This window comes from Lissotriton vulgaris, chromosome 1_2 (assembly GCF_964263255.1).
Source record: "Lissotriton vulgaris chromosome 1_2, aLisVul1.2, whole genome shotgun sequence".
Classification (NCBI taxonomy): Eukaryota; Metazoa; Chordata; class Amphibia; order Caudata; family Salamandridae; genus Lissotriton; species Lissotriton vulgaris.
Window position 1 is genome coordinate 80,289,682 of NC_141686.1, and position 27,545 is coordinate 80,317,226.

At 48.3% G+C, this 27,545-nt stretch overlaps 1 protein-coding gene across 5 annotated transcripts in view; it reads left to right on the top strand.

Annotated features, from left to right (window-relative positions):
* Window positions 1–27,545, top strand: part of WNK1 (WNK lysine deficient protein kinase 1) — a 1,566,458-nt gene that overhangs the window by 620,861 nt on the left and 918,052 nt on the right. For all 5 annotated transcript variants that reach the window (XM_086952842.1, XM_086952840.1, XM_086952841.1 and 2 more), the window contains exon 6: window positions 1,888–2,107. In XM_086952842.1, coding sequence (XP_086808968.1) covers window positions 1,888–2,107 — 220 coding nt within the window. The remainder of the gene's footprint in view (window positions 1–1,887; window positions 2,108–27,545) is intronic.

Consider the following 27,545-nt stretch of genomic DNA (forward strand, 5'->3'; position numbering starts at 1 on the left):
GCCTTAATACCATCTATCAAGAGGAGGCTCATAGAGCTACTAACTGACAGCAACATCTCCATGTGATACTGTAACAAGCAGCGTAAAGTGTGGTCTTGAGACCTGCACCTCTGAAAGTGGCTGACTCAACAAGCCTTTTCTCTGGTGTTGAACAACTTGAAAGTATCTCTGAACACTGGGGCAGAAGAACTCTGTTGCATTTGCCTAGTGAATCACTAATGGTAGCTATACCTAGAGATGGTTCTTAGTGGTTTCCAGCGATGGGTTGGCCCCTGCTCTATCTTTTCAAAACTGCCAAAAATGTGCAATGTCCACTTGGGATTCTGGTATGCCTTTTTGCTGCTACCCCTCTTGGCTCAATCTCAGAAGAAGATCAAGACCAACAGGGCCCAAGTCATCCTCATGGCTCCAGATGTGCCAAGGGGGTGTGGTATCCAGAACGTCGGGGCATGAGCATCTGCACTCTGATCAGGTTGCCGAGATTGAGTCTCCGTGGATTACCCTCCAGAGGTTGTTGATGTGATTTTGGAAGCCAGGTGTCAATTATCAAACCAGTGTACACTAGGCACTGAGACATGTTTGTGGCATAGTGCAATAATAGACTAACCTGCTACAAGCTGTCTGAGATATTATTTTCTTTTTTTGTTGGCCCAGCAAGGGCTTGCATTGGGCACTCTTAGAGGATATCTGTTGACTCTTCTGGCTTTTTTAAAGTCGTTGGATCACCCTTCCTTGTTTAAATCAACTTTTGTAATGAGATTTCTTTAAGGTTACCGGCACATTTCCACAAAGCCTTTTGTGATGCCACAGTGGGACTTGAATTTGGTTCGTACTTTCCTAATGTGTGACTCATTTAACCGAATGAACAGCTGTCCACTAAGTCCCATGACACTCGTCGCATCGAGTCAGCCTGTCTTGTGAATAAGCTGCAGGCCCTTTCGGGCCTGCCACCATGGCACGCAGCTAAGTACTCTAGCTGCATTCTTGCCGAAGGTGGTAACACCTTTCGACGTTGGTCACGTTATCACTCTCTTCTGCTTTATTTTTCCCTGCCTCACCACTTGAAAGAAAATGATACTAAATTGTTTCGACCCCAAGAGAGCCCATCGTGTGGATGATCAGCTCTTAGTGGGCTTCTCTGGAGCAAAGAAGGGTGAGGTAGTGCAAAAAAGAGCCATGTCTAATTGAATATTCCTTTGCGTCAAAAACTGCCATGCTTTAGCTGAGAAGCAGCCACCTGAAAGAACAATTATGGGCTCATTCCACTTGAGCCAATGCTGCTACTACTGTGCTAGCATGCAGAGTACCTGTTCTCGATAACTGTCAAGCTGCCTCGTGGGCATCAATGCACACCTTTTACAAAGCACTAGTGCCTTGCCAGTCAGGTCGGATGAGCATTTTTCCGGTTCGGTTCTGCAGGACTTTTTGGTCTGAACCATTCCACAGACCCTACTATGAGGAAGGTGCTGCTTTGGTGTCTATTAACAAGTTGAAAAATCATCTCATTAGAAGAACACGTTACTTCAGAAATGCTCCTTCTGGAAGATACTCTTAACTGATGATTCCTCACCAACCCTCCCATCTCCCTGATCTGTTGAATGAACTTTTTTTCCATTTAAGAATGCCTTAACCTAGAGATCTGCACAGTGCTCAGGCCAATTTACAGATGCGATCTGTGTCAAGTCTTTAAAAGCAACTTACATCAGCAGCCTGGGTGGTGTTTTTTTGTACCCCCGTTCATCACTTTCCAAAAGATGTCTGCGCAGAGGCGCACAATACCACGTACCAGTGCGCAAGAGTACTGCTTTTGAGTTTCCAGATGCAGTCTGATGCCTAATTTATGATAAGTTATTACTTGTTAGTAAATAATTTGTTTCTACTTTGCAGGTATGCCATAAAGGACCTGTTAAACCATGCCTTTTTCCAAGAGGAGACAGGAGTTCGGGTTGAGTTAGCAGAGGAAGATGACGGAGAGAAAATTTCTATCAAGCTCTGGTTACGCATTGAAGACATTAAGAAGCTTAAAGGAAAATACAAGGACAATGAAGCAATAGAGTTCTCATTTGATCTAGAGAGAGATGTGCCAGAGGATGTTGCTCTGGAGATGGTGAGTGTCCTTGTGAGAATATGTTATCGTACCGAAGGTGCGTGGCGTACACAGAGTGATGTAAAAGTGTTTTCTTTTACAGCTTATTTTCCACAGTTTAAGCAAATGTCTGTCCGGAGGGCTGGCAGGCAATACATTCAGTGTATTTCATTGTTCGAGCATCTATATATTAACTTAATAAAAACAATTAAAATCCTAATGCAATCAAAAAAACAAGTATCTAACTACAATGCACACACCTGCTAACTCCCACCTCTCTGAAACAGAACTGTGCATCTTACCCATAGAGCTTCGCATCATCCCTGGTTATTCACTCCTTACAACGCTAGATGACCTGATGTTTAAGTGGGAGAGTTGGGTGGGAGAGTTGGTCAAAGGCGATTGGAGTGATGCATGCATGTCTCCCCGGATCCTGGCGATATCCTCTAGACTCGTCTCACACAATGGCGGTATCTCCATCAATCCTATTTAATGCCACATCGGTTATGGTGGGCCGTAGTTCTCCCGCCTGACCTAGGTGCCACGATATAAGGGGTGATATCTTCCATATGGTTTACTCGTGCCCGGTGAGTCACTCCTATTGGCCTACCATTCTTTGTACCCTCTGTGCGGTGATGGGGGTTCCCAACAAGTTGAATCCATTCATTACACTGATGGGTATTATGGAGGATGTTGAAGGGCCCCGGGGGAGGGAGGGGTGTGGGGGGAATAGATCTTTAATTGGTCTTGGCACAATCATAGCAGAACACGACATGGTGTGCAACTGAAGATCTCCCACACCCCCGTGCTGTGACAGCCTGGGCTCGAGGCTTGAAATGATGTGGCATATTGGAAGAAGCAACGTATAAGGGGAGGGGCTGCCCTTCGCAGTACATTAAAATATGGAGGAAATGGCGGGAATATTATGGTCTGGTTGGTTTAGGTAATGTATAGGTGCCATATTGCTTATCCCGGAAACAGTGGGGTTGTGCGCCTTTGGGGGGGGTATGATTTCACACTGGACTATTGCGTATCTTTATGTAAATTGAGCAGAATCATTGTCTGTGATAACCTGCTGTTGAAACAATAAAATCATTCTATAAAAAAAACTTGACATCACGAGTACAATTATGTTAGTGTTCTAACAAAAAGCAGCGAGTATACCGCACTACTGCAGAAAGGTCTTTCATACAGCTAAGAATCTCATGTGCTTGTAATTTTCATAAAGCACACTTGTTTCTTATTATAGGACATGTATTTGACTTTTACATTGTTTATTGTGCTATGGCTATGCCTTACAGACATGCATGCCATGCCTTTCACGTATAACCTCTACTCATGAACATTGTAGCCTGAACTCCTCTTCCATAGGCTAGCCTTCATGCTGAAAAGGTTGGCATTCTTCATTCAGAGCATGCAGCACCCTTAGCAGGCTTGGTTGTGCACAGGGTTGCCCAAAGGGTGGAAATACTGGCTTCCGCATTCTCGCTAGTCACACCTTACTAGAAGAAACAGCTTGCCAACTAAAGGATAGAGGGCTCACTGTTCTGATGGGCCTGTTCAACATGTACTTAATACAGTATGCCTGCTCAACTGACAAATTGTGGTAGATGTGGAGTCATGAGGAGCAGACACTTAAGGTGTAGCTTCATGAGAATGAGTGCCAAAGTTCTTCAGTTCCGAAAATATGTAATAGTAAAGCTGTCCTCACTTGCTTAGCTGGTCCCATACAGACTGAATTTTATGACAACTTTGGAAGTCAAGTCACCTACTGTTGAAACCGCTGTGCATCTATCAAGTTTCAAAGCATACATTTGTTAAGGGTGGTTTAGGCACTCTTTTGAAACATGGACAAAAGGCAATTTGTGATACTTTTACTGCAGATTACTTAACTTTTGAATCTCCCTACCGGATCCTTTCCAGCAATTGCCCCAACGTGTTAAGTGGTTACATCTGACTTCAGAGTGCCCTCATTTCGCCTCTGAAAGTGACAGCACAGAGCCATAAATAGGCACCATGCCTATGAACTGACACAAGTTCCTTTTTGTTCTGAGTCCTTCGACATGGACCCGGAGCTCTCCTCTCGAACTCAGTCAGTGCTTCACGACCTCCAAAAATAGATAGTGACAGCGTGCTCGGCACGTCTCCCATAAAGATTCGGACTTTCATGACATTGGGTCTTGGATCCAGTCATCATTCATATTAATGGGACAGATGCTCCCTCCTGAATATGAAGGCAGAGGGTAACAAAGGCCCTGGTCCCACTCTTGGTCTCTGGTCTTGGGTAAGTCTAAGATAAAGTCCATGGACAAGTCTTGACTGACATACAAGAAGTTCAGACCGGATTGCCCCCCACCCTTCCCCGAACCCCTGCTGTTCCCACTCCAGGGAGGAATGGTGAAGTCAGACTCTGTCATTTTTAAGATTCTGATTGTCTTGCAGAATTGGAGCCCATGAGACCCTTCTTTCTCAGGCAATCAGTGCCTCTGACCATGTAGAAGTCTTCAAGGTGGAAATGCAGCAGCTTTTCTGGGTGATTCCGGATCACCCCTGGTGTGTCTTCTGTCCCCACTGATCCTGCAAGACTTCCACTTGGACTTATGCCTGTAGACTCCTCTACCCAACTACAGAAGGCCATGTTTTTGTCGACAGTGCCATCTCCTGCCTACCCTCCAGGTATGCTGATCTCCAATCCAGAGCAGAATTCAGCAGAAATCTCGCCCAATGTTTTGTTGTGAAATTATAAATTTATTGGAGGACTTTCCGACAGTGCCTCTTCTGCAATATCTTCAGTGCCTTGAGACCTTATTGGGCATGACTCGGAAGCACATGAATTTCAGGATTCACCACATAACTGGGACGGTGAGCAAGGGACTAGCAATTTGCAGCTCCTTCACTTAACAGATGATGATCTTTATTTGCATCTCCAAAATGTAAGTGGCCTTGCTACCTTGCCAGAGACTGAATTGGATTCCCTACTGGGGTCCTTTTCCAAGAAGGGTGACTCCTTTGCTGTAGTAGTCCTCAGCGCAAAAGAGGTGTTGACTGGCAGTTGCCAGAAGTGGAAGCTAAGGCTAATCTGCTTAATGAATTGTTTCAGGATGGGCTTTCATCTTTAGAGCTTTTGCTACCCTTCATTTAGGTCTTTACAGACACTTTGGCTGCGGCATGGGCAAAGTCCTGCTACACTCTGTTGATAAGTCATCCTGCTGCTACATGCCCACAGGTCTGCTGCGTGTGACCCTACCCTTTTGACTGTGGATCCATTGCTGAAAAGCAGCTTTGTAATGAATGCTTTGGTGAGCAAAGTAAACCTAAATTCCTTTTCTGCCAATCCACCTGATAGTCTAAACACATTGATGTACTTGGCAAGAGGGTATTCTCCATTGCCAGTCTGGCTTTATGGTCTTTTATTTTGGCTATGTATTTTTGTTGTTGCTTTTTAGGGCTTTATGATCTTTCAATGCGCTCTGTCTGTTGTGCAAATAAAATCTGATAAAGTATTGTAGTTGCAGATTCCTTACCTTTGAATTTCCCCCGCGTGGATCTGGATTATTTTTTGTGAGCAGTACCCTGGCGTGGCCTCGATAGGCTCCACATGTGTTGTTGGCCACGCCAAAAGCCTATATAGGTGCCACCAGGGTGTGCTGATGTCGGTCCTTTTCTTTCTGCCCCAGCCAATGCTGATCATGAAAGAGCTAACCCCAGTCACTATTTGACTAGATTTTTTTGATGTTTTGTTCACTGTTATGGAGTATTTTTCTTCTGGTGTGTAAGGAGATGTCATCTATGAAGAAAAGATTCAAACGGTGCTGCGCCTGTCACCGGCTGATGTCTGTGACAGACCTGCAATTTGTCTGCCTGTGGTGTTCGCAGCGCGACCACAACCCATAGTCCTGTTCAGATTGCCATGCCATGAACCTGAAGGCTTTCAGGGAATGGTCCCTAAAACTCAAGGTGCCCCGGCATGCGTCTCCACATAAATCGAGAGGAAGGTCCCGGGAGCGCTTTCGGAGTCCAAGGTCATGGTTCAAGTCCTCTGGACACTTGGGTAAGGCGAGGCACAAGAAGAAGTCGAAGATATCTTCAACTTTTCCTTGGTCGATGAGACAAGGGAGGAGTATCGAAATTCAAGGCTTGGCTCTGCTGTAGTGCCTTGGCTAACAACGCGTCTCCCCGACTCTCCGGGCCCCGTGGCATCTGAAGGCGTCCCATCTGGTTCCCCACTGGCGACTCCAGCTGCAGTCGGGCCCCATGTATCCACTTCTTGATCTGGCCTAACGCCTGTCATGCCATCTGAACCTTCCTTGACGCCCACCAGCAGCACGTCTCTATTCTGAACCCGATTATTGACACAGAGGGACATCGCTCAATGCTGGCAGGAACTTTGCTTCCTAGATTGGAGCCCGAGTCCTATTCCTTTGGGGTAGGACTTTGGGAGGAATGGGAGGGGTTTCTGAACCCTACAGAATACCAGCCCTATGAGAATGACCCTAACTTAGACTGGTATGAGGAACTAGGTGAAGTCAGTTGACTGGATACTCTCGATACGCTTTCTTCCCCTACCTTGGCTACAGAGGAGGAAGCTTCATAGGCAATGGTGGTACAGAGGGCAGCTGAGGTCCATGAATTTCAGGTGCCCTCGGTGGCAGTCAAGACTGACATCCTGACAGAGGTGCTACAATCAGGAGTCTCCACATCCTACCCACTACTACCTTTCAACAAAGCCCTCATTGACATTCTTTTGGGGACCCAGTCCAAACCCAGCACAGAGTTTTCTGTGAATAGAACAATCGCCTGCTGCCACCACCCAGCTCCAGGGGGACCCAAACTTCATCACACAACACCCTCCCCCAGAGAGCTTAATGGTTCAAACCTCAACTTCTCAAGAGGCATTCCCTGCCACTTCTCTGGACAGGGAATCTGAGAGGCTGGGCTCTTTAAGGAAGATGTTTTCTTCTGCCAGCTGGCTTTGTGGTCGGTGAACAACACATGCTTTTTAGGCTGTTACTCCCACACTGTGGGACATAGTTGCGGAAGTGCTACCAAAGGCTCCGGAGGAGGCACGGGCCATCCTCTCCCAGGGTGTTGCCGGCGGGAGAGATGCAGCAAAGTTCACCATACGATGTGGACACAACTGACTCACTGGGCAGAGCGGTTTCACCACTGTGGCCCTGAGGCACCACACCTGGTTGAGGACAACTAGCTTTTTATGGACATGCCCTTCGATGGCACCTGTTCTTCACAGACTAGGTGAATTCGGCACTCGAGCGCTTCAAAGACAGTTTGGCTATGGCAAAGTCCTTGGGACTTTCTACGGCCTCACTTCACCCCCAATCCGCCTTTCATGACCACGAAAGGGGCTTTCAGCTGCGCCAACTTCCACCCAGCCTAAGACCTGCGCATGCTTCCCAGCCTCTGCGTGGACAAGGCCACAGTGTCCACAGACCTCGTTGGTCGGGTAGCCAGTGGTCTGGTCAGTCCATCATCCCATCAGCAGATGCAGCCTCCAAACCTTCCTAATCTGCCTCTTTAATGGGCAATCAATTGGTGACAGCATTTGCAATTACCTGCCCCACTGGCGGTCCATAACATCGGAGGGGTAGGTTTTGCAGGTTGTACCCTAGATATACGAGCCCTCAACTTCCCCTTCCAGAAGGAGGAATTTAAAATGCTTATTTTGGCTCGAGTCTTGTATGCCCTGGACCCAGGAGACTGGATGATAGTGTTGACTTGCAGGATGCCTACTTCCATATTCCTGTTCTGCCTGCCCATCTGTACCTCCTGCCGTTTACGGTAGGCCACAAGCATTTTCAGCAAGGACTCCCCTTTGGCTTACCAGTGCCCCTCCGGTGTTGAGCAAGGTAATGGCTGTGGGTTCAGCTAATTTGCAGGGATCAGGGGTGCCAGTGTTCCCCTATCTTGACGCTTAACTGTTGAAAGCTGGTTTGCCCCAAGCTGTCGTTTCCCACCTCCAGACTACAGCAAACCTCCTACACTCGCTGGGGTTCACTGTCAACATGCCAAAGTCATACCTGACACTCCCTCTGATGCTTCCTTTCTTCAGAGCTGTTGTGCAGTTTTGGGCTTATCCTCCAAGCAGCGAGTAAAGGATATTCAGGCTATGATATGGACGTTTCAGTCTCTATCCTCGATTTCGGTGAGACGAAGCCTAGGGTTGGGACTCATGGCCTCCTGCTTGTTACACATGCCTGATGGCATATGCGGGCTCTGCATTGGGACTTAATGTATCAATGGGCAGAGCATCAGGGGAACCTTTCTGACATGGGCCAGATTTGGGGTGGGATCTGCAAAAGATCTGCAGTGGTGGGCAATGAACCCCGATTGGGTCAGAGATAGACCCCTCTCCTTTCCTCAATCAGATCTCACAGTAGTGACCGATGCGTCTCTCCTGGGCTGGGCCGGCCATCTGGTCTCTGGCGGAATCCGGACTAAACATCAACCTACTGGAGCTCCATGTGATCTGATTGGCAATGAATGGCATCTATCCTCCATCAAGGGAAGGCTATTGCAGGTGTTCATTAACAACACCTTGTGGTACTGCAACAAATAGGGTGGGTAGGCTTGTGGACCCTTTGTCAAGAGGCTCTGCTCCCCTGGAAATGGCTGGAACAGAAGGGCATATCCCTGGTGGTTCAACACTTTGGAGGTTCCTTGAACTTAGGAGCGGACAAACTCCGCCATCGAGGACTATCGGATCACGAATGGCATCTCCATCCAGATGTGGTGCAAGATCTCTTTCAACAGTGAGGCGAGCTTTGGATAGATGTTTGTCTCTCATCGAAAGCACAGTTTTGCACGCTGGATTTTCCTTGCAGCTCTCCCTCAGACACTTTTCGTTTCTAGTGGAGTAGAGCCGCCATGTACGCCTTTCTGTCCATACCACTCCTGCCCAGAGTTCTCAAGAAGATCAAGAACGACCGGGCCCAGGTCATCCTTATGTGTCCGGAGTTTGCATTGGGAAGTCTGGTATCCCGAGTTACTGAGCATGGCCATGAATGCCTCTTATCAATCTGCCCCTTCGGGAGGATCTTATGTCGCAGCAGCAGGGGAGGGGTCTCCACCCGAACCTGTCCACTCTCTGCCTTCTTGTGTGGAGATTGAATGGTGACAGTTGACACCTTTCGACCTTCCTCCCCGAAATCTGTGATGTCATATTTGCACCCAGGTGTCTCTCCACCAAGACTGTATACACCTGCCGTTGGAAAATTTGTGGCATGATGTGCAGAAACTTCACTAGTCCATCTAGCGACCAAATAGGCCAGCTTTCTGTACTCTTTAGTAACAGTCACCCTCCGGTGATTATAACGTTAGTCTTGGGAGCTCGGGTAATGGACCTCTTTGTAGGTCAAGCCTAGTGTTGCAGCGCATGCGCTGCTCGCTCTGCGAGACATGCTGTAGTAGGGTATGTTTTAGAAGTAGAGTGGAAGCCCCGCCCATACCTTTCATTCGCTGGTGTCATTGTCCATGGTAAATGCTGGCTTCTGATTGATAGTGAGGCTTCTTAGTCCCTCCTTGTTGCGGCACTGTCTCCTTTTGTGACCGCCCATCAGGACTGGATCTTTTACTTGTGGCGTTACACTGTCTCCTTCTTTAGTTGGAAAGCACTTTCTTTTCCATTAAAGTAAAAGCGCGATGCAAATATAAACAAGCCTCTGCCTTTGCGCAGTGGCAACAGCTTGTTGTTTCAATGTTCATCCAGTGTTGACTTTAAGAAGTCTTGTAAAGACCGCATCAGATGTAAAAAAAAAAAAAAGTGCTTGCTCGGGACGCACTACTCTGAGACACGGCGTGAGGATAGATAATTCTTTATTGTTTGATTATTTAAAATCTTACAATATTTCCAACACAAATAGTTTTTAAAATACAGTAAAAAAACAATTATATCCTAAAAAGATTTCTATAAAAAGTTATTTTAAAAATAATTTTTCTAAATCATTCTCCCAGTTTTGTAGATGCTATCTTTAGGAACTTTACAAAGGCAACGTTCATGACTATATCATTTGAATGAAGACAGATTTTTAAAGCCTGCCTACATGTCCTTGTTCCACGCATATTAAAGTGAGGTTTCAGTAGTGCACATCTTTCATTTCGGAGTCCAGGGCAGATACGTAGAAGGTGGACAATATTCTCTTCTCCACCGTTACATAGTCTACACCATGTGTAGCTGTTGGTCTTTTTCCACAGCGGGGCATGACTGAGGCCTGGTAGTATTCCAAATCTTGCTCTTATGAGACATTGTTTGCTTTTTTCAGACCAGGGTGTCTCCAGATATTCTTGTACTTTCTTTTTTTCGTATCCATTTATTACTGACCTCGAATGCTTTCTTTTTGCCAACGTATCTTTGTCCTTTACTAGTGATAGGTGGTTTGTTGTTCGATTTACTATTTTTTTAAATGATCCATTGCTTATCGGCGTGAGGAGGCCCCGATCACAAAAGCATCGCTCTTCGCTGCCGCGGAGGTAGCAGGAAGCCGCAGCCTTATTGTGGCCAGGCACACTGCGCGGAGCTGGCCCGGAAGTGAGAGGCAGCTTCCTGCCATTCTTCCCTAAGGCCGCTTCCCATGGCGCCCATTCCAGCTTTCACTCAGCCTCGCTCTGCTGTCTGGTAATCAGGTTTCACGGACGCCGTGCTGGAGGATACCTTTTTATGGGCAAGCAGCGAGATTTACAGACGCTGAGCGCCACGGGGCTGTGCAAGGTGTGCTCGGAGCGGCGCTATAGACAGGTAATTACCGTGAGAGTACTGCATGCCGGCCTTCGCCTCAGTGACACACCGCTGTCCTGTCCGGAAGTTGGAGGTTTGTTGACAGGCCGGGGTCTCTCGGCGGCCTGTATAGGTATGCAAGAGAGACTCTGAGATGTGCTGACAGGCAGTACCTATAGGGCAGGGGTGAGTCAGGCAGATGACACCTCAGATATTTGTAGGGCGGTAACAGATAGTGCCTGACTGTCGGGCTACACCACTAAGCATCAGTGATGGGATATTAACATTCTTGAACTCGGTTATACAGTATACTTATGAAAGAAGCTGGGGTTGGGACAGAGTCAGCCTCATGCCAGGTCACAATTGTTCGGGTTCTAGCCTGCCGAATGCTTGGTTATTGTTAGTCTCATGTGAGGCTACACCTCTGAAAGGTGTACTGCTAGGACAAAGTATGGTTACATCCTTGATGCATCACTGCTGAGACAGAGTCTGTCACATGCCGGATGACACCCCTTAAAGGTCTAGTGCTTTACTGAAAGTTTGGTATCAAACTTCTCAGCACATTAAACCACACTGATACCAGTGTGGGATAAATGAAAAATGCACTCAGAGGGCATCTTAGAGATGCCCCCTAAAAAACGACCAGCATCTGGTGGGTTCCCCAACTGGTACACACCAACCTGCCACCACAAGACATGTTTTTGGACCCCTGGGGTGGGAGCCTTCGCTCCCTGAGGCCAGAAACCAAGCCTTTCCTAGGAGGAGGTGGTCACACCTTCCCCAGGCCAGGAAGGGCCATCTGTGGCAGGGGAGCTTCAAAGGCCTTGCCACCTATGTCACACGACCCCCAGCCGCTCCTGCTCTCAGGAGCAGGCCCCCTTCCTGTCTCCCCTCCTTTTCGGCGGGTAGACAGGCGGGAACAATTACCATGACCCAGAAGTAGTGCCCATCTCTGCCAAACCCCCCCCCCCCCCCCCCCCCCCCCCCCCCCCCAGGTGGGGGAGGCTACGTGAAGCTCTCTTCAGTGCCCTCCAACTTGTAGAGGGCAGGCACTCTCCAATCAGGAATAGGGATTGTGCCCACTCTCCCACGTGGGGTGAGCACACCAAGGGTGTAGTCACCCTAAGGTCAGTAGCCTCGAGACCCCTAAAACGACCCCTAAAACGCCCCTAAATACAATATTTAGGGGCAGCCCTGAACCAAGAAGACAGATTCCCGAAACCTACGAAGAAGTACAAAAGACGCCCAGCAGAAGAGACTGTAGAGAAGCACTGACTTAGCCCAAGCCCTACCAGCTTGTCTTAAGTTTCCAGAGATCCTGTGCCAAAAGTCACCTTGTCCAGCAGCCAGCGAGCTCTAGAGCCTGTGGTAGGACTGACTGCTTTCAACAAAGGCCGGGTCTCATGAGAACAGCAGCCCTGGTCAAAAGAAACTCCCAGGACAGACTGAGCCTGCTGAGCACAAACAAACCCGACGCCTGGAACCACCACTGCACCCGACGCCTACGGCACGAATCCAGGTGGCCCACTGGTCCCAGCGAGGTCCCCCAGCTCTCCAGAGTCAGAGTCCACTGTGGGTTGACCCCTCCAGAACTCCCCGACGTTGGCCTACATCCGCCACCCTGCGCCCCTGAAGAAGAAAACCAGAAGTGCATCTACATACCCGAGCCCTTCAACTTACCTGCCCAGCTGTTGGTTCCTCCCGGAAGTTTTCCTGGGCTTAGCCTGCAGCCAAAATCCCAAACTGGCAACTCCCATTAAAAACAAAAGCACCCTGCACCCAGCCGCTGCTGCGGGTTCACCTTGTGTGCTTACTCTGATCCCCTTTTGCCCTGAGCCTAACACCAGGAGCTATACTCCCACAACCTTGTGGCCTGCTCGTGAGCTGCAACCAACCGGAGGCCCCATATCCCCCTTTGGATTACAGTGGGCCTCAGCACTCTACTCCCGGCCGCCCTGGTGCAGCTGAGGGTGTTTAGAGAGTGTCCAGGCTCTGGTAATCAGCCGGATGGACTATAGAAATGCTTTGCTGGCGGAAGTGGGGGAGACATTGATGGAATTACACTGGCTTCCAGTGAAAAAGAGGTCCTTTTTCAAGACCTGCTGGTTGACATTTAAAGCAACTAGGGGAATAGGCCCTAAGTATCTACAAAACAAACTTCACAAGTTGACATCCTGCCGTAATTTAAGATCCAATGGTAAGGCTCTACTATTGATTCCACGTATTCAACGGACTCGCTTGGGAGGCAAAGCTTTCTCCTATGTGGGCCCTAAATATTGGGGCTCCCTACCAGAAACCCTGCGTAAGTCACAATCCTACCTGGCCTTTAGGAAACATCTGAAAGCTTTCCTATTTTGAGGTCATTTCCCAGCCACATTTCGCTTTTAATTAGTTGTCTAGTTAGCGGCGAGATGCCCCCGGGTGAGTCATGCGCTTTATAAAACACCAATAACAATAACCGTTAAGGAACTTCCTATTTTGAAACTAGACATTTGTGTTAAATGTTGGCGATATTTCCTGCACTCATATTAGTTTAAGAGCACACAACTAGCTAAGTTAATTTTTTTCCTACAGTGTGGTACCTCTGAGCCCTCAGTCATTTTCACAGCAGGTTCAAAATGGATGGGGATTGTACTCTGTTTAAGATTAGGGTCCCTGTCATACTTATCAATTCTTCACGAGTTAGACTATAGATTCACATCCTTATGTCTCCTGTACAACTATATGCAAGAATGATGATTCTGTAGTAGGGGATCTCTGTGTATAGTCATAATCTAGTGAATAGTCCCGCCCCTGTGCGTGGACCCCGGAGCAATCAAAAATAATTTCTTAAGTTGTCTTCATTGCAGTCCTGCATAGATACTTAAGAGAACATTAAAGACAATAATGCAGCCTGTGCCTAAAAGGCTACACTGTCCAGTACTTCAACTAGAAATGCCAAGGATATAACACCAATAACACATTCAACACAATCTGTCAAGTTTCACCCATAGAGAAACTTTCCTCCCCTCACCAAATCCTTGGAATGATAGAGAGGAAGGTAAGGACAGACAAGCCTCCATAGGCTGCCATTGTGTCTGGAAAAGGGATACCGTGCCTTTAAGGAACTCTCAGGAGACCCTCGGTATCCCAGCATGCTCAGCCCCTTCCTTTTACTTTCAGTTCTTTTTTCCGGCTCCTGCTAGCAGGACCCTGGAGCATTGAGCTCTCCCTTTTTGGGTAATTTGTTATTTGGCCACTCTTTTATCAAATATGCCTGCCTTATTTGAGAAATGTCCAGAGTGTGCCAGGAAAAAAGCAAGATCTGATCCACACAGGGTCTGTATCCTGTGTCTCCCTTCTTCTCATGTTCCTGGGACTTATGAGATCTGCCTGCAGTTTTCAAGTAGGACCCTGAAGTACAGAGAGAAGATCAGGCTCCAAGGACTGGAGCAAAGAAGACAGCAAGGTCAAGGTGGGTCTACCTAAGGATCCTCCTCCACATAAGCCTGTTCCTCCTCATTGTCCTCCACCTCCTACACCACCACCTCCGCCGAGGTCCGCCTCGTTACCACATGTTCCGACACCGACTATGGGGCCGCCGCAACCTAGGCTCCCGTTTAGGCCTCCACAGCGCCCTCCGCTGCGGCCCGTGGAACGTCCGAGGCCGCGGAGGTCGAGATCTCGCTTCAGACGGAGAGACCAGGAGTTGTCGTCGCTCTTCTACAAGATCTAGATGGTGCCACAGGAGGGACAGGTCGAGGTCCCGCTACACGGATAGCTCTAGTGCCAAGGACTATTCACCTACCCTGACGGATTCCCCTCGGACGAGGGTGTCTCCAGTAGACGACATAGTGTCCTTCCAGGATGTGTTGCTACGAGGGGCGGCTAAGCTGGGCATCACGCTCACTGTGCCCGTGCCACTGACATCCGTCATCTTCGAAACGCTGCACAGGAAGTAGTTATCCTCGTCACCAGCCGACTGGACTACAGAAACACCCTCTACGCCGGAACCACAGCCAAGCTACAGAAAAGACTTCATCGCATCCAGAACGCCTCCGCCCGACTCATCCTGGACATCCACCGACGCAGCCACATCTCCGGCCACCTGAGGGACCTGCACTGGCTCCCCGTCAACAAGAGGATCACGTTCAGTCTCCTCACCCATGCACACAAGTCTCTCCACGACCTGGGCCCCAAGTACCTCAACGACCGCCTGACCTTCTACACGCCCACCCGCCAGCTAGGGTCTACTAGCCTCGCCCTCGCTGCCGTACCATGCATCCGAAGAGCCACCGCCGGAGGCAGATCCTTCTCCTACCTGGCGGCCAAGACATGGAACTCCCTCCCCATCCACCTTCGGCTGACCCAGGACCACCTCGCCTTCAGGAGACAACTCAAGACCTGGCTGTTCGAGCAGTAGCGGACCCCTTCCCCCAAGCGCCTTGAGACCCTTCCGGGTGAGTAGCGCGCTATACAAGTGTTATGATTGATTGATTGAGTTGTCTCGTCCTTTGCTGCCCTTGGTGCTTGGGCTGGTAGAACCGGCCATGGAACTGTTGCCAACGCCGGCGTCTACGAGATCGGCACCTTCAAGGCTGCAGAAGAAGTATAAGGCTCCTGACTCTGACCCAGCATTTCTTCGGGTCGATCCCACGCCTGACTCGGTGATCGTGACGGCGGCAAGAAAACAACAAGCCACCACCCCATCGTCAACAGGGCCTCCTGACAAGGAGAGCCGCTGGATGGATTCGGCAGGCAGGAAGGTTTGCGGGACGGCCTCCACATCGATGAAGGCCGCGAGTGCCTCAGCCCTGTTGGGACATTACTATTGGGCTCTGTGGGAGTCCCTCCAACAGTTTGCGGAACACCTTCCCCGGGAGAAGTGGGAAGATTTCCAAGAGATCCTCGCTGAAGGGCTGCTGGTTTCCAACCAGGTAATAAGTTCGGCTGCAGATTCTTCCCTCTTGGCAGCCCACGGGTACTGCCATGGGGTCAACCTGTGGCGCCATGCCTGGCTGCGTCTTACATCCTTGAAGCCCGAGGCAGAGGGTTACTAACCTACCCTTTTCGGGCGAGACCCTTTTCGGGAAACATGCAGACGACGAGATGGTCCGCATGAAGGCGGAGGCAGAAACCCTGACGGCTGTCGGGTTGGAAAAGCCTAAGGAACAGAAAAAGACCTTCCGCCCGTTCCAGAGGCGGTACGGGGCGCAAGGCAGAGGGGATGGTCGACGGGCTGGACAGCAACATCAGCAGCTGCAGTTCCAGCGGAAACCATTCCAAAAGCGCCAGAGGGGGCCGAGGTGGTCAACAGTCTTCCTCCGCGACCAAAGGTCCGACTGGGTCTAGGCCCTGAGCTGCTACTTTCCCTTCATCCGTTACCCGCTCCGGTGGGGGAAGCATTCAACATTACCTGGCAGAGTGGAGAAACATTACTGAGGACAAGTGGGTGCTGAATGTTGTTTGCAATGGATACAGTCTTTGTTTCACCAGCCCGCCTCTAGCAATTCCACCGGTCGTCTCGCAGTTCCAACTGTGTGAGCTGCAGGCGGAGGACGATACCCTGTTAAAAAAAAGGGCGATAGAAGACGTCCCTCTGTCTCAAAGGGGAAAGGGTCTTTACTGTCGCTTCTTCCTAGTACAGAAGAAGGACAAGAACGAGTTCAGACCCATTCTGGATTTGCGACAAGCACACAAGTGGATTTGCAGGGAAAAGTTTTGCATGCTGTCTTTGCACCAGATTTATCCTCAGCTGCAGAGAGGAGATTGGCTGTGTGCGATAGATCTGCAAGATGCGTACTTCCATGTGCTCATTGCACGGAAACATCGGAAGTTCCTGCGCTTCCTTGTCGGCGCCAATCACTATCAATACACCGTATCACCGTTTGGACTGAAGTCTGCACCCAGGACTTTTTCGAAATGCATGGCTGTGGTAGCAGCGCACCTGAGAAAGAACAAGGTGTTTGTCTACCCGTACCTGGACGACTGGTTGATCAAGGCCTCCACCTTCCAGGAAGCACAATTGCCCTTCAACAGGACGGTGTTCCTGTTGAACCGCCTGGGGTTGCACATAAATCTGTCCAAGTCTGTCCCGATTCCTGTACAGTGCCTGCAGTACTTGGGAACCTCCATCAATACACTGTCGGCAAGCGAGTCACCTTCGGAGGAGAGGCGCTTATCCATCCTTCGGAAGGCTCAGGCTCTCAAAGCTGCTGCATCTACAACAGTATGGATGGTGTCTTCTCTAATGGGATTGATGGCCTCTTGTATCTTCCTCACTCTGCACGCGCGCCTACACATGAGGCCGCAACAGGAATGTTTGGAGGACCAGTGGGACCAGAGGAAAGGGTGTTGGGACGGCCGGATTCAGTTGTCTCTTCACGCCCAACAGTCCCTGAGATGGTGGTGCTCTGCAGAGAATCTCTTCAGTGGGGTTCCTTTCCACAAGGACATCCCGACTCAGACTATCGTTACGGATGCGTCTCTCCTGGGATGGGGAGCGCATTCAGATCATCTACAGATCCAGGGAGCGTGGTCTCCGACAGAGTCCACGTATCACATCAATTTCCTGGAACTCAAGAGCTGTTCACTTGGCACTGAAGGCCTTTCATCGTCCTTCCAGACCAACTCTTTGCTTGTGCAGACGGACAATACGACCACAATGTATTACCTCAACAAGCAGGGGGGCTCGAGATCGCGCACACTGTCACAAGAAGCGCATGCGATCTGGCACTGGCTGCTAGCCAGAGGACTGACCACAACGGGAACTCATCTGCCAGGTATGCAGAATGTTCAGGCGGACGCCCTCAGCAGGTTGCTTCACGAAAACCATGAGTGGGTCATAAACGACGAAGTGCTAGACATTTTCGCCATGTGGGGCTCTCCAGACGTGGATCCATTCTCCACCGCGAAAAAACAGCAAATGCCGCGACTTCGCCTCGAGGTATTACCAGCCGGGGACTCTGGGGAACGCGGTATGGATCAGCTGTTCGAACAGCTTTCTGTACGCTTTTCCACCTATTCCCCTGATTCCAGCGGTGCTCATCAAGCTGGCCCGATCCCGGGTGCGGATGATCCTCATTGCGCCGGAATGGCTAAGACCGTGGTGGTTCACGGACCTGCTTCACCGGTCGATCCTACTTCATCGGCGGCTGCCGTGTTGGCCGGACCTTCTCACGAAGTTCGGGGGGCAGATGGTGCACCCCAACCTCTCATCGTTGAGTTTGGCGGCATGGCTCCTGAGATAGTGCAGTATGGCCACTTGAATCTTCCTGAGGATTGCATTGACATATTGAAGGAGGCTAAGAGGCCATCTACTAGGACCTCTTATGCTTACAAATGGAAGAGATTCTGCATCTGGTGCATGTCTAAGAACTATGATCCGACGACCAGCAAGGATGATGTTATCCTTCCATACCTTCTGCATCTAGCTCAGTCTGCCTTAATTTTCATTTCATTAAGGTTCATCTAGCTGCATTGACTGCTTACAGAAAAGGCCCTTCACAGACATAATTCTTCCAGATTCCTGTGATTAAGGATTTTTTGGAAGGGTTGAAGAAGGTGTTCCTTCCTGTTCGGCTTTCTTCGCCTTCATGGAAACTGTATGTGGTGCTCCAGGCTGATGAAGGAACCCTTCGAGTCTATTCATAAGGTTTCACTGCAGCACCTGTCTTGGAAGGCGGCGTTCCTGGTGGCCATTACATCGGCCAGCAGGGTGAGTGAAATTCAGGCAATGTGTTGGCAGGAGCCTTATACTGTATTTCATGCTGCTAAGGTTGTGATGCGTACTCACTCTAAGTTCCTTCCCAAGGTGATTTCTGATTTTCATGTTAATCAGACTATAACTTTACCAAAATTTTTCCAGAATCCTTCCACTCCAGAGGAATGGTCTCTTCATTCCCTGGATGTCAGGAGGGTGTTGAAATTCTATCTGGGCAAGACCAAGGATATCCGTAGATCGACCAGCTGTTTCTCAACTATGGGTCGGTTAGGACTGGTCTGGCTACTTCGAAACAGTCCATCTCTAGGTGGATTGTGTCGTGTATCCAGCTCTGTTATCAGAAAGCTAATAAGACATTAGGGGGTAAGCCTAAGGCTCATTCTTCCCATTGCAGAGATCTGCAGGGCGGCCACTTGGAAGTCGGTCCACACCTTTGCTAAGCACTACTGTCTGGACTCGGATGCCAGAGCAGATGCTCAGGTTGGGCAGGCTTCGCTGCGGAATTTGTTCGCACAATAGTGGTGTTGTCTATATTTCTCCACCGCCGGGTTGTTTTTGGATGGGCTTGCCATTCTATTCACTAGATTATGACTATACACAGAGATCCCCTACTACAGAAGGAGTAGTTTCTTACCTGTAACTCCAGTTCTGTAGTAGGGGTATCTCTGTTATAGTAATAAGGGCCCGCCCTCCTCCCAGGTGGAGAAAATGGTATTGTAAAGTATGCTACAGGCCTTGCTTTATGCTCCTTCAAAAAGAACTGAAAGTAAAAGGAAGGGCTGAGCATGCTGGGATACCCAGGGTCTCCAGAGAGTTCCTTAAAGGCCTATGGAGGCTTGTCCATCCTTACCTTCCTCTCTATCATTCCAAAGATTTGGTGAGGGGAGGAAAGTTTCTCTATTTGTGAAACTTGACAGATTTTGTTGAATGTGTTATTGGTGTTATATCCTTGGCATTTCTAGTTGAAGTACTGGACAGTGTAGCCTTGTAGGTACAGGCTGCATTATTGTCTTTAATTTTCTCCTGTTTATGCAGGACTGCAATGAAGACAACTCAAGAGATTATTTTTGATTGCTCCTGGGTCCACGCACATGATTCACTAGATTATGACTATAACAGAGATACCCCTACTACAGAACTAGAGTTACAGGTAAGAAACTACTCTTTCTCAAATCCTGTGAAATGGTTCCGTCACATTGTGGCCCATAAATCTCATTGTAAGGAAGTGCCTAAAATTCATACCTTCTCTTTCACTCCAGTTACCTTGTGTTGGGAGAACTTCTGATGGCAGCAAACCACTTCAGAAACTGTTTACTGAAAGTTGGATGCAGAGTAATTGTACATGGCACCTGGGGCTTCCTTTGGAAGATGTGCATTTGTTTTAGTTAGTGGACTGAAAATTGCTTCTTTGCAGATACTTTTCCATTTTCTATTGAATGCAATCCTCTTTGCTGTTATGTTTCCTGCCTTTTATTTTTCCAGTCTCTCCACATCAGGCTGCTTATACAGCAGTCCTCTTTTTATTTATTAGATCATTCAGCCTTGGCTGCTAGACATTTGACACCGCTGACATGCACAAATAGTGAGTGTGTGGTGAATACCTTTCCAATTAATGTCAGCTCCTTGTAAGATATTATTTCTCCTAAGTCTTTGAAAAGCCATGTTTTAAAATGCAGAGTAGAGCTGGCCTCATAAAAAACTCTCATTTCACCCTGCATCAGAATAGTCTTGAGTTAATTATAGGGGACTGGGTTACACTCAGTGCCAGTTGTTTCTATGTTAAGTGGTGGAATGCAGACCCTCAAACCCAATTGTGGGCCTTTCCTCTACTTGCTTAGTCATATACTGAGAATGTCAAATATATGGCCGTACCTTGCCTTGCCCACTTGATGCCAGGCATCTTCTTTCAGCTGGATTAGGACATTGAGAAAAGAGACAGTATATATATTTAGGACTCAAGGTTTTTGTTGCTGCACTTCTGCAGAGAGGCAATGCCTTAAGTCTAGCGTGGTTTCTCCGCTAGATTCCTTACGGTAAACACAGATGCGTGACTAGTACTAAGTAAACTTTATTGCATTAATCAAAGATTACAAGAAAAACATCACGCACAGTATAAAGAAGATTCTAAAACGATAGAATGCTAATATTAAGGCATACAAGCAGCCGATTTGAATGCATCTTTTCTGGGAGTTCAATTTCAAGAATGAGCGTATTCTTTAGGTCATAATTATTGCATCTAATTTCAAAATTTCCATAAAAAGTGTTGTTTCTTAAATACAATTTCTAAAATGCACTAGTTATAATATTTATATTCATACTCTTACTTTAAGAGCAGTTTGCATGCAACTTAAACCATACACAGTCGGCATAGTCTTAACAATTTTAAAGAGGCATGAAAGGACATGAAAGTTTTAACCTATAGCAGCACTGGCTTTGTTATTCATACCGTTGACAAACACATTTTCGGCCTCGTCCTTCGATCCTACTTGGCCTACTGACTTTTCTTACCGGGTCCAATGCTAATGTGCAAAAATGCACAAGAACGCAAACGTTCACAGGTTTTTTTTACAACAAATTAATTCTCTATGAATGAAAATCAGAATATCTAAGCTATTTAAATATTTTCCTTTAAATACATCTATATAGATCATAAAATCAAACAGCTAGGGCTTTGTAGGCCAGATCTAAAAACAATTCTACATCATTATTATTGCACTGTGTTCCCTAAACCAATACCTAACAGCTTCCACAGTTGATCTTATTTTTTCTTTGTAAAACATGGAGCATAAGCATGACAAGTGTCTTATCAACCTGTGATTCAATAGTGCACTATGAAATAGCTTTCCCTCTTTGCTCCAAGTCCTGCAATTTCTTTTTGCCGCAAGTAGCATTGGTTGATTTGACCATACCCCTTCCTTATAATTTGCCTGCTTGGAGGATGCATCCCAACTAGTACCCTGCACAGGCAGACAGAGTTTGCCAAATAAATGTGCACATAACATAGGTTGACTGTAGTCCTCTGCCCTGAAAAATCTAAGTTATCTCAGAAGTCTTTTCCTCCTACCCCAACCACCATGTCTGATAGGCAGCATCATAATTCCTCTTATCTATCCCTGTTTTTTAAAAATGTTTTTAACAGAGTATTCTCTATTGCAAATCTTGGCTAAAGGAGGTCCAACTCCACCTTAGACCTTGTTTCAGCGATCAGTGCTCTTGAATGGTGTTTTCCTATGCACTTCGAGTTAGAAGTGACCACCACCTTCAGCTGCATATCCAAGATGACACACACTGCTCTAATTTGAAGGGAGATATAACAGTTTTCACAATTGGAAGATTTCAGCATCATGTTTTAGCAGTGTAGTGGATGCCACAATTAAGCTTTTTCAGTATATTGCCTAGACTTGTTATGAAAACTTTCTGGCCGCATTTCGTCATGTTTGAGCCTAAACAGGGTGAATGCAAAGATCTGGTCCAGACCACTCCACTTACACTTTCGTGTCTCCGGAGTCACTGAGCAGACTTCAAGATTCAGACATTGATCACTTTGTGAGTGAGAGTAACCACTAGAACTTGAACCACCAGTACTTGATACGCCCACAAGGAGTTAATTTTCTCTTCTACTCTTCAGTGTGCTTTACCCCAGACCTTAATCCATCAAAAATGCTTAATAGCAATTAAAGTGTCTATAAGATAAGTTGGTATGCATCCTACCAACAACACTTAGCTTAGTCTGTCGTTGAGATGGCAGCTGCTGTTGGAGGATTAGCTGCCTCTGCCCTCTGAGGTCCTAATTGGGCAACAGAAATCTTTTAATATGGGTGGCCTGTCCTGTAGTAGAATAAGACGCGCGTTACTTGAACCCAAGCTCCACATTCACATGGCACTGAAAATTCTCTTCATTCAACGTAAAATGATTTTCTTCACATATTATTCATGTTTGTGTCTTCTTTAATTTTCATTGTCTTGTTAATTATTTCATCATTAACTTTTCAGTCATTCCCATGTTAGTTTCACATTTTTTTATATATGCCCAATGCATTTCAAGCAAAACTGCCCTTCCTCAGGGGTCTTTGTTCTTCGCTTGAGGTTTCTCTATTTCCGTTCACAGCGGGTGACTTGTACACAAACGCCCATAGCGGTTTGTGTACAAGTCACCCGCTGTGAACGGAAATAGAGAAACCTCAAGCGAAGAACAAAGTCGCCTGAGGAAGGGCAGTTTTGCTTGAAATGCATTGGGCATATATAAAAAAATGTGAAACTAACATGGGAATGACTGAAAAGTTAATGATGAAATAATTAACAAGACAATGAAAATTAAAGAAGACACAAACATGAATAATATGTGAAGAAAATCATTTTACGTTGAATGAAGAGAATTTTCAGTGCCATGTGAATGTGGAGCTTGGGTTCAAGTAACCGCGCGTCCTATTCAAAACACCTCCCATGCTCAGTGGGAGTATCGCATGAGGCACCAACCACGCTGCTGAAATAAATAATTAATTTGGAACAGTTATAAAGATTCACTGAGTGCGGAGACACACCCATAGAGGTTCCACTGTCCTGTAGTAGGCCATCGCACATGCCAACATGATGAGATATGAGCTTCATTTCACATAACTTCTTAGCTTAGTCATAAATTATCCCAATTACATACCAAATTATCAGTGCAAACATCTCATTGATTTAGATATACGTTAAACATGTTGTTCTCATTTTCGGCGAGTAGGCACATGGTTTCAAGAGTGTGTTTAGTAGCTAAATGGCTGGTCTTTCTATATTTACTGAATGTGTAGCTTCAGTAGGAGGGCCGTGGTCAGACCTGAGTGACGTTCTGATATTAGCGTTCAGCATATTTCTCATGATTAAACTGTTTGATGACTTTTACATCTAAATCTAGTTTTTTTAACCTTTCAGACATGGTATTGTTTTGTAGCATCATGTGAACTGGGGATTAGAAGACTTCTGAGAACATGCTGTTGCCCTTGTGGAAGACTGCTCATGTTCAGCAGATGTTTGTATGTGTTGTGTGACAAGGTATGAGAGAATTGTTTAAGGTTTGAGAGCATGTCTTCACTTTGGTTATTAGATGGTGGCAATCCTGGGGGAGAAAGTGTACTGCATATGGACGTGTGTTCCTATTGTACATGTTGAGCAGTGGTGTTTGTCACTATACCGAGTAAGTAGTTGATGTTACTGTGTCATTCGTTGGTGGTAAATCTGATTATCTACTGTCAGGGATTACAAGCACTGTGTAGGGGAGTGTGCTCCTCCCTCCGTTGTATGGTTATATGTTTAATATCACCACGTTTGGTATGGACTTCACCTGTGTTGCACAGCCTATGAGTGAGAGCTTGGGTTCAGCCTGAAGCTATGATGTTTCAGGGGTGTTGTCCCTGATAGGTATTACGTATTTGTGTGTGTTCGAGGCATGTGGGCTGCTGAATTCATATCTGTGCATAGATCGCCGCCTAATGTTGGGTCCGGATGATTGCACATTGTTGTCCTGGAAGAGTCTTCGAAGTATCACGAGATAGGTGGCTCCTCCCCTGGACTACAGTGCGCATGGGCATCGACTCCATCCTCAGATTGTTTTTTTCCGCCATTGGGTTCGGATGTCTTTAATTCCCTCTTGTCGGAATCGATAAAAAAACTTTCTTGAGACCAAAAGGTCTTTAGTCTATATGTCGGTATTGTCTTGCGTTCGGCTTTACTTCTTCTAGCTCGGCTCCGAGCCGGATTCTGTACTTCCGCGTGCTCTCGGCACGGAAGGCCCAGTCGACGCTCCTGACCTATCGACCGTCCATCATGGAACGAAGTCCATTCAAGAGATGTCCAGTCTGTTACTCGAAGTACCCCCACATCGACATCCACCCGGTGTGCAACAAGTGTCTGTCGCCGGACCACGATGAGGACAAGTGTATGGCTTGTTCCCGCTTCAGGTCTAAGAAGACGCTTAAGCTTCGACGAGCTGCGCGCCTGGAGGCCCAGCAATCTGCTCCGGCGCCTGCGGACATCTTCGATGCAGGGGATGTCGAGGACTAATCTATCCAGGATGTTTCTGAATCAAACCCTGCGTCGGACGTCGAAGAAGACTACGACGCAGATGCTGAGGTGTTCGAGGGCGACGAAGTCGTCGAGGAGGTAGGAGACGACGACGAAGCCCTCGGGGCCATGGAGGATAGCTCGGATGAGGAGCTTCCTCAAACTGACTCTGGGGCCGTGCCGATTTATAAGGCCCAGGTCGAGGGATCGCCTTCGGGCCTTACCCAAGATCTCGCTATGGGTTCCACGGCCCCGCCTTCGGGCCCGGCCACGGACATTGCTACCGAGCTACTCCCTGGCAAAACGAAACCGAAAGTGAAACCTACGGTCTCGACGCCAGATACTGCACAGGTGCCAGCATCGAAACAGAGTGCGCATCGCTTTGGTCGGCTCCAAAACTTCGGAGGCTTCGGCGCCGAAGGTGGCTGTCGAGCCGAAAAGTCAAGTCAAGGGCGTCGAGACGAAGTCTGCCGCGCCGAAGGCTAAAGTGAAGGTGGTCGATACCGGCGCGTCGGCGCCGAAGGCGGTCGATACCGGCAAGGGCCTTGTCGACCCAAAGAAGGCTGTCGGCGAGCCGAAGAAAACTCTCGGTGACCCGAAGAAGCGACTCGATGACCCGAAGGTACTCACTGCCCCGCGTCCGCACGACAAGGCCAAGGGCGCTGCGTCCCGATTAGTCGACTCCAAAAGTGGCCTCGAAGGATTCCATTGAACCGGCGCGCCCATCCGCCACGTTCACCAAGAAGGTGACGGACTCCCTGTAGCGCATCCGTGAGGGCACCGCGTCGGTCGATCCGAAGGACCCTCCGCCTGTGAAACCTGCGGAGAAACCAGTTAAGGCGTCCACGCCGATCCACTTCACGTTGCCGCCTAAGACGGCGCCGAAGGCTTTCGCTCCTAAGGCAGTGGCCGGCGTGCCCGAAAAGGTCTCCTCGGCGCCAAAGGCGTCATCGGTGGTTCACGGCCCGCGACCTCGACGACCTTCGGGGGATGAGCGTCAGGAACACTTCATCGACACTGAAACGGGCAGGCTTTTCCTCCTGAAGCGGAAAATCACCCCAGAACCCCAAATGGAGTCTTACAAGATCCCTCTCAAGAAAAAAGGACTCTGCTTGCGCTCTCGTCTTGGTGGAACTCCTTTCCCCACAGACTCATGATGTGTCGCCCACTTACTCAGATGTGGACGCTGGTGAGGGAGATGATGAGGATGAATACAGTTATCCAGTCTATACAGACCCTGAGGATACAAATGAACCCTGGGCAGCTGGTGGTGACCCTGGGGATCCTCATTCAGGACAAGACCCTCAACTTTTTTCTGCAAAGACTTCACCTACAGAAGACTCTGCTGCTTTCAATGCCCTCATTGAACGGGCTGCTAACAATCACAATGTCCAGCTGCATGCTGACCCTGTGGATGTGGATTTCCTCTTTGACACTTTTTCAGTATCAGAAACAACTGTTAAAACTCTGCCTATGCTGAAAGGTGTTTTAAAGCATGCTGCTGAGATCTTTAAAGAACCTACCAGGGCAAGGGTGATAAACCCTAGGATTGACAAAAAATACAAGTCGGTGCCTACTGATCCTACCTACATTAAAGGACAGTTGCCTCTGGACTCCCTAGTCGTCTCGAATGCCCGAAAGAGGGCTAATTCTCAGACTATGGGTGATGCTCCTCCCCCAGACAAAGAATCCAAGGTCTTTGAGGCTTCGGGGAAAAGGGTGGCAGCACAGGCAGCCAACATCTGGCGCATTTCTAACACACAGGCGCTTCTAGCGCGCTATGACAGGGCACACTACGATACAATAGAGACCCTGTTGCAACACCTGCCTAATCAATACAAAGAAGGGGCTGAGATGCTGATTCAAGAAGGGAAGCTAATCTCTAATGCTTCCATTATGTGCGCTCTGGACGCAGCTGATACCGCTGCCAGGGCTATAAACACCAGTGTTATGCTTCGGAGACATGCCTGGCTGAGAATCTCTGGATTTAAGCCGGAAATCCAAACCACCATCCTGAACCAAACGGTTAACCCAGATCACCTGTTTGGCCCAGAGGTTGACACCACCCTAGAAAACATAAAGAAGGACACTGACACTACAAAATCCATGGGTGCCTTACAGTCCCAGCAGTTTCGGGATGGGTCCTTTCGTCGCTCCAGCACTAGAGGCGTCTCCAGGGGTCAGCTCTCCCAGTCCAGGCAATACTACAAGGGCAACACTCAGACTACTTACACCAACAAGAGTCGAGGTGGATATCGTGGCAACAGCGCCAATTGCAGAGGACGTGGCAACAACAGCTCCAGATCCTCTGCCACCAGCAAACAGTGACGCCTTGTCACTGCCCCCCGACCACACAACACCGGTCAAGGGGAGACTCCAGCAGTTCCTGCCCGTCTGGAAGTCCATCACCACGGACAGGTGGGTCAGAAAACTTATCCAATACGGTTATTGTCTGGAGTTACCATCCACTCCACCCAACATGCCCCCAAGGCACCGTCCTATGTCGGACGAGCACTTGCACTTATTGCAGCAGGAGGTCACTGTCATGCTGCAAAAAGGAGCAATAGAGCTCGTGCCACTGCAGGAAAGAGGCACAGGGGTATACTCCCTGTACTTCTTAATACCAAAAAAGGACAGGTCCCTCAGGCCCATCCTGGACCTCAGGCCACTCAACCAGTACATCCTGTCGGAGCACTTCCATATGCTGAGCCTGCAGCAAGTGCTCCGGTTGCTCAGGCAGGGGGATTTTCTTGCAACTTTAGACCTAAAGGATGCGTACTTTCACATTCCACTGCACCCTTCACACAGGAAATACCTCAGGTTCACCATCCAAAACCAGCACTACCAGTTCAAGGTTTTGCCTTTCGGAGTCACCACGGCACCCAGGGTGTTCACAAACTGCCTGGCGACAGTGGCGGCACATCTCAGGAGACGGAACATCCACGTCTACCCTTATCTGGACGACTGGCTCATCCAAGCGAAGTCAG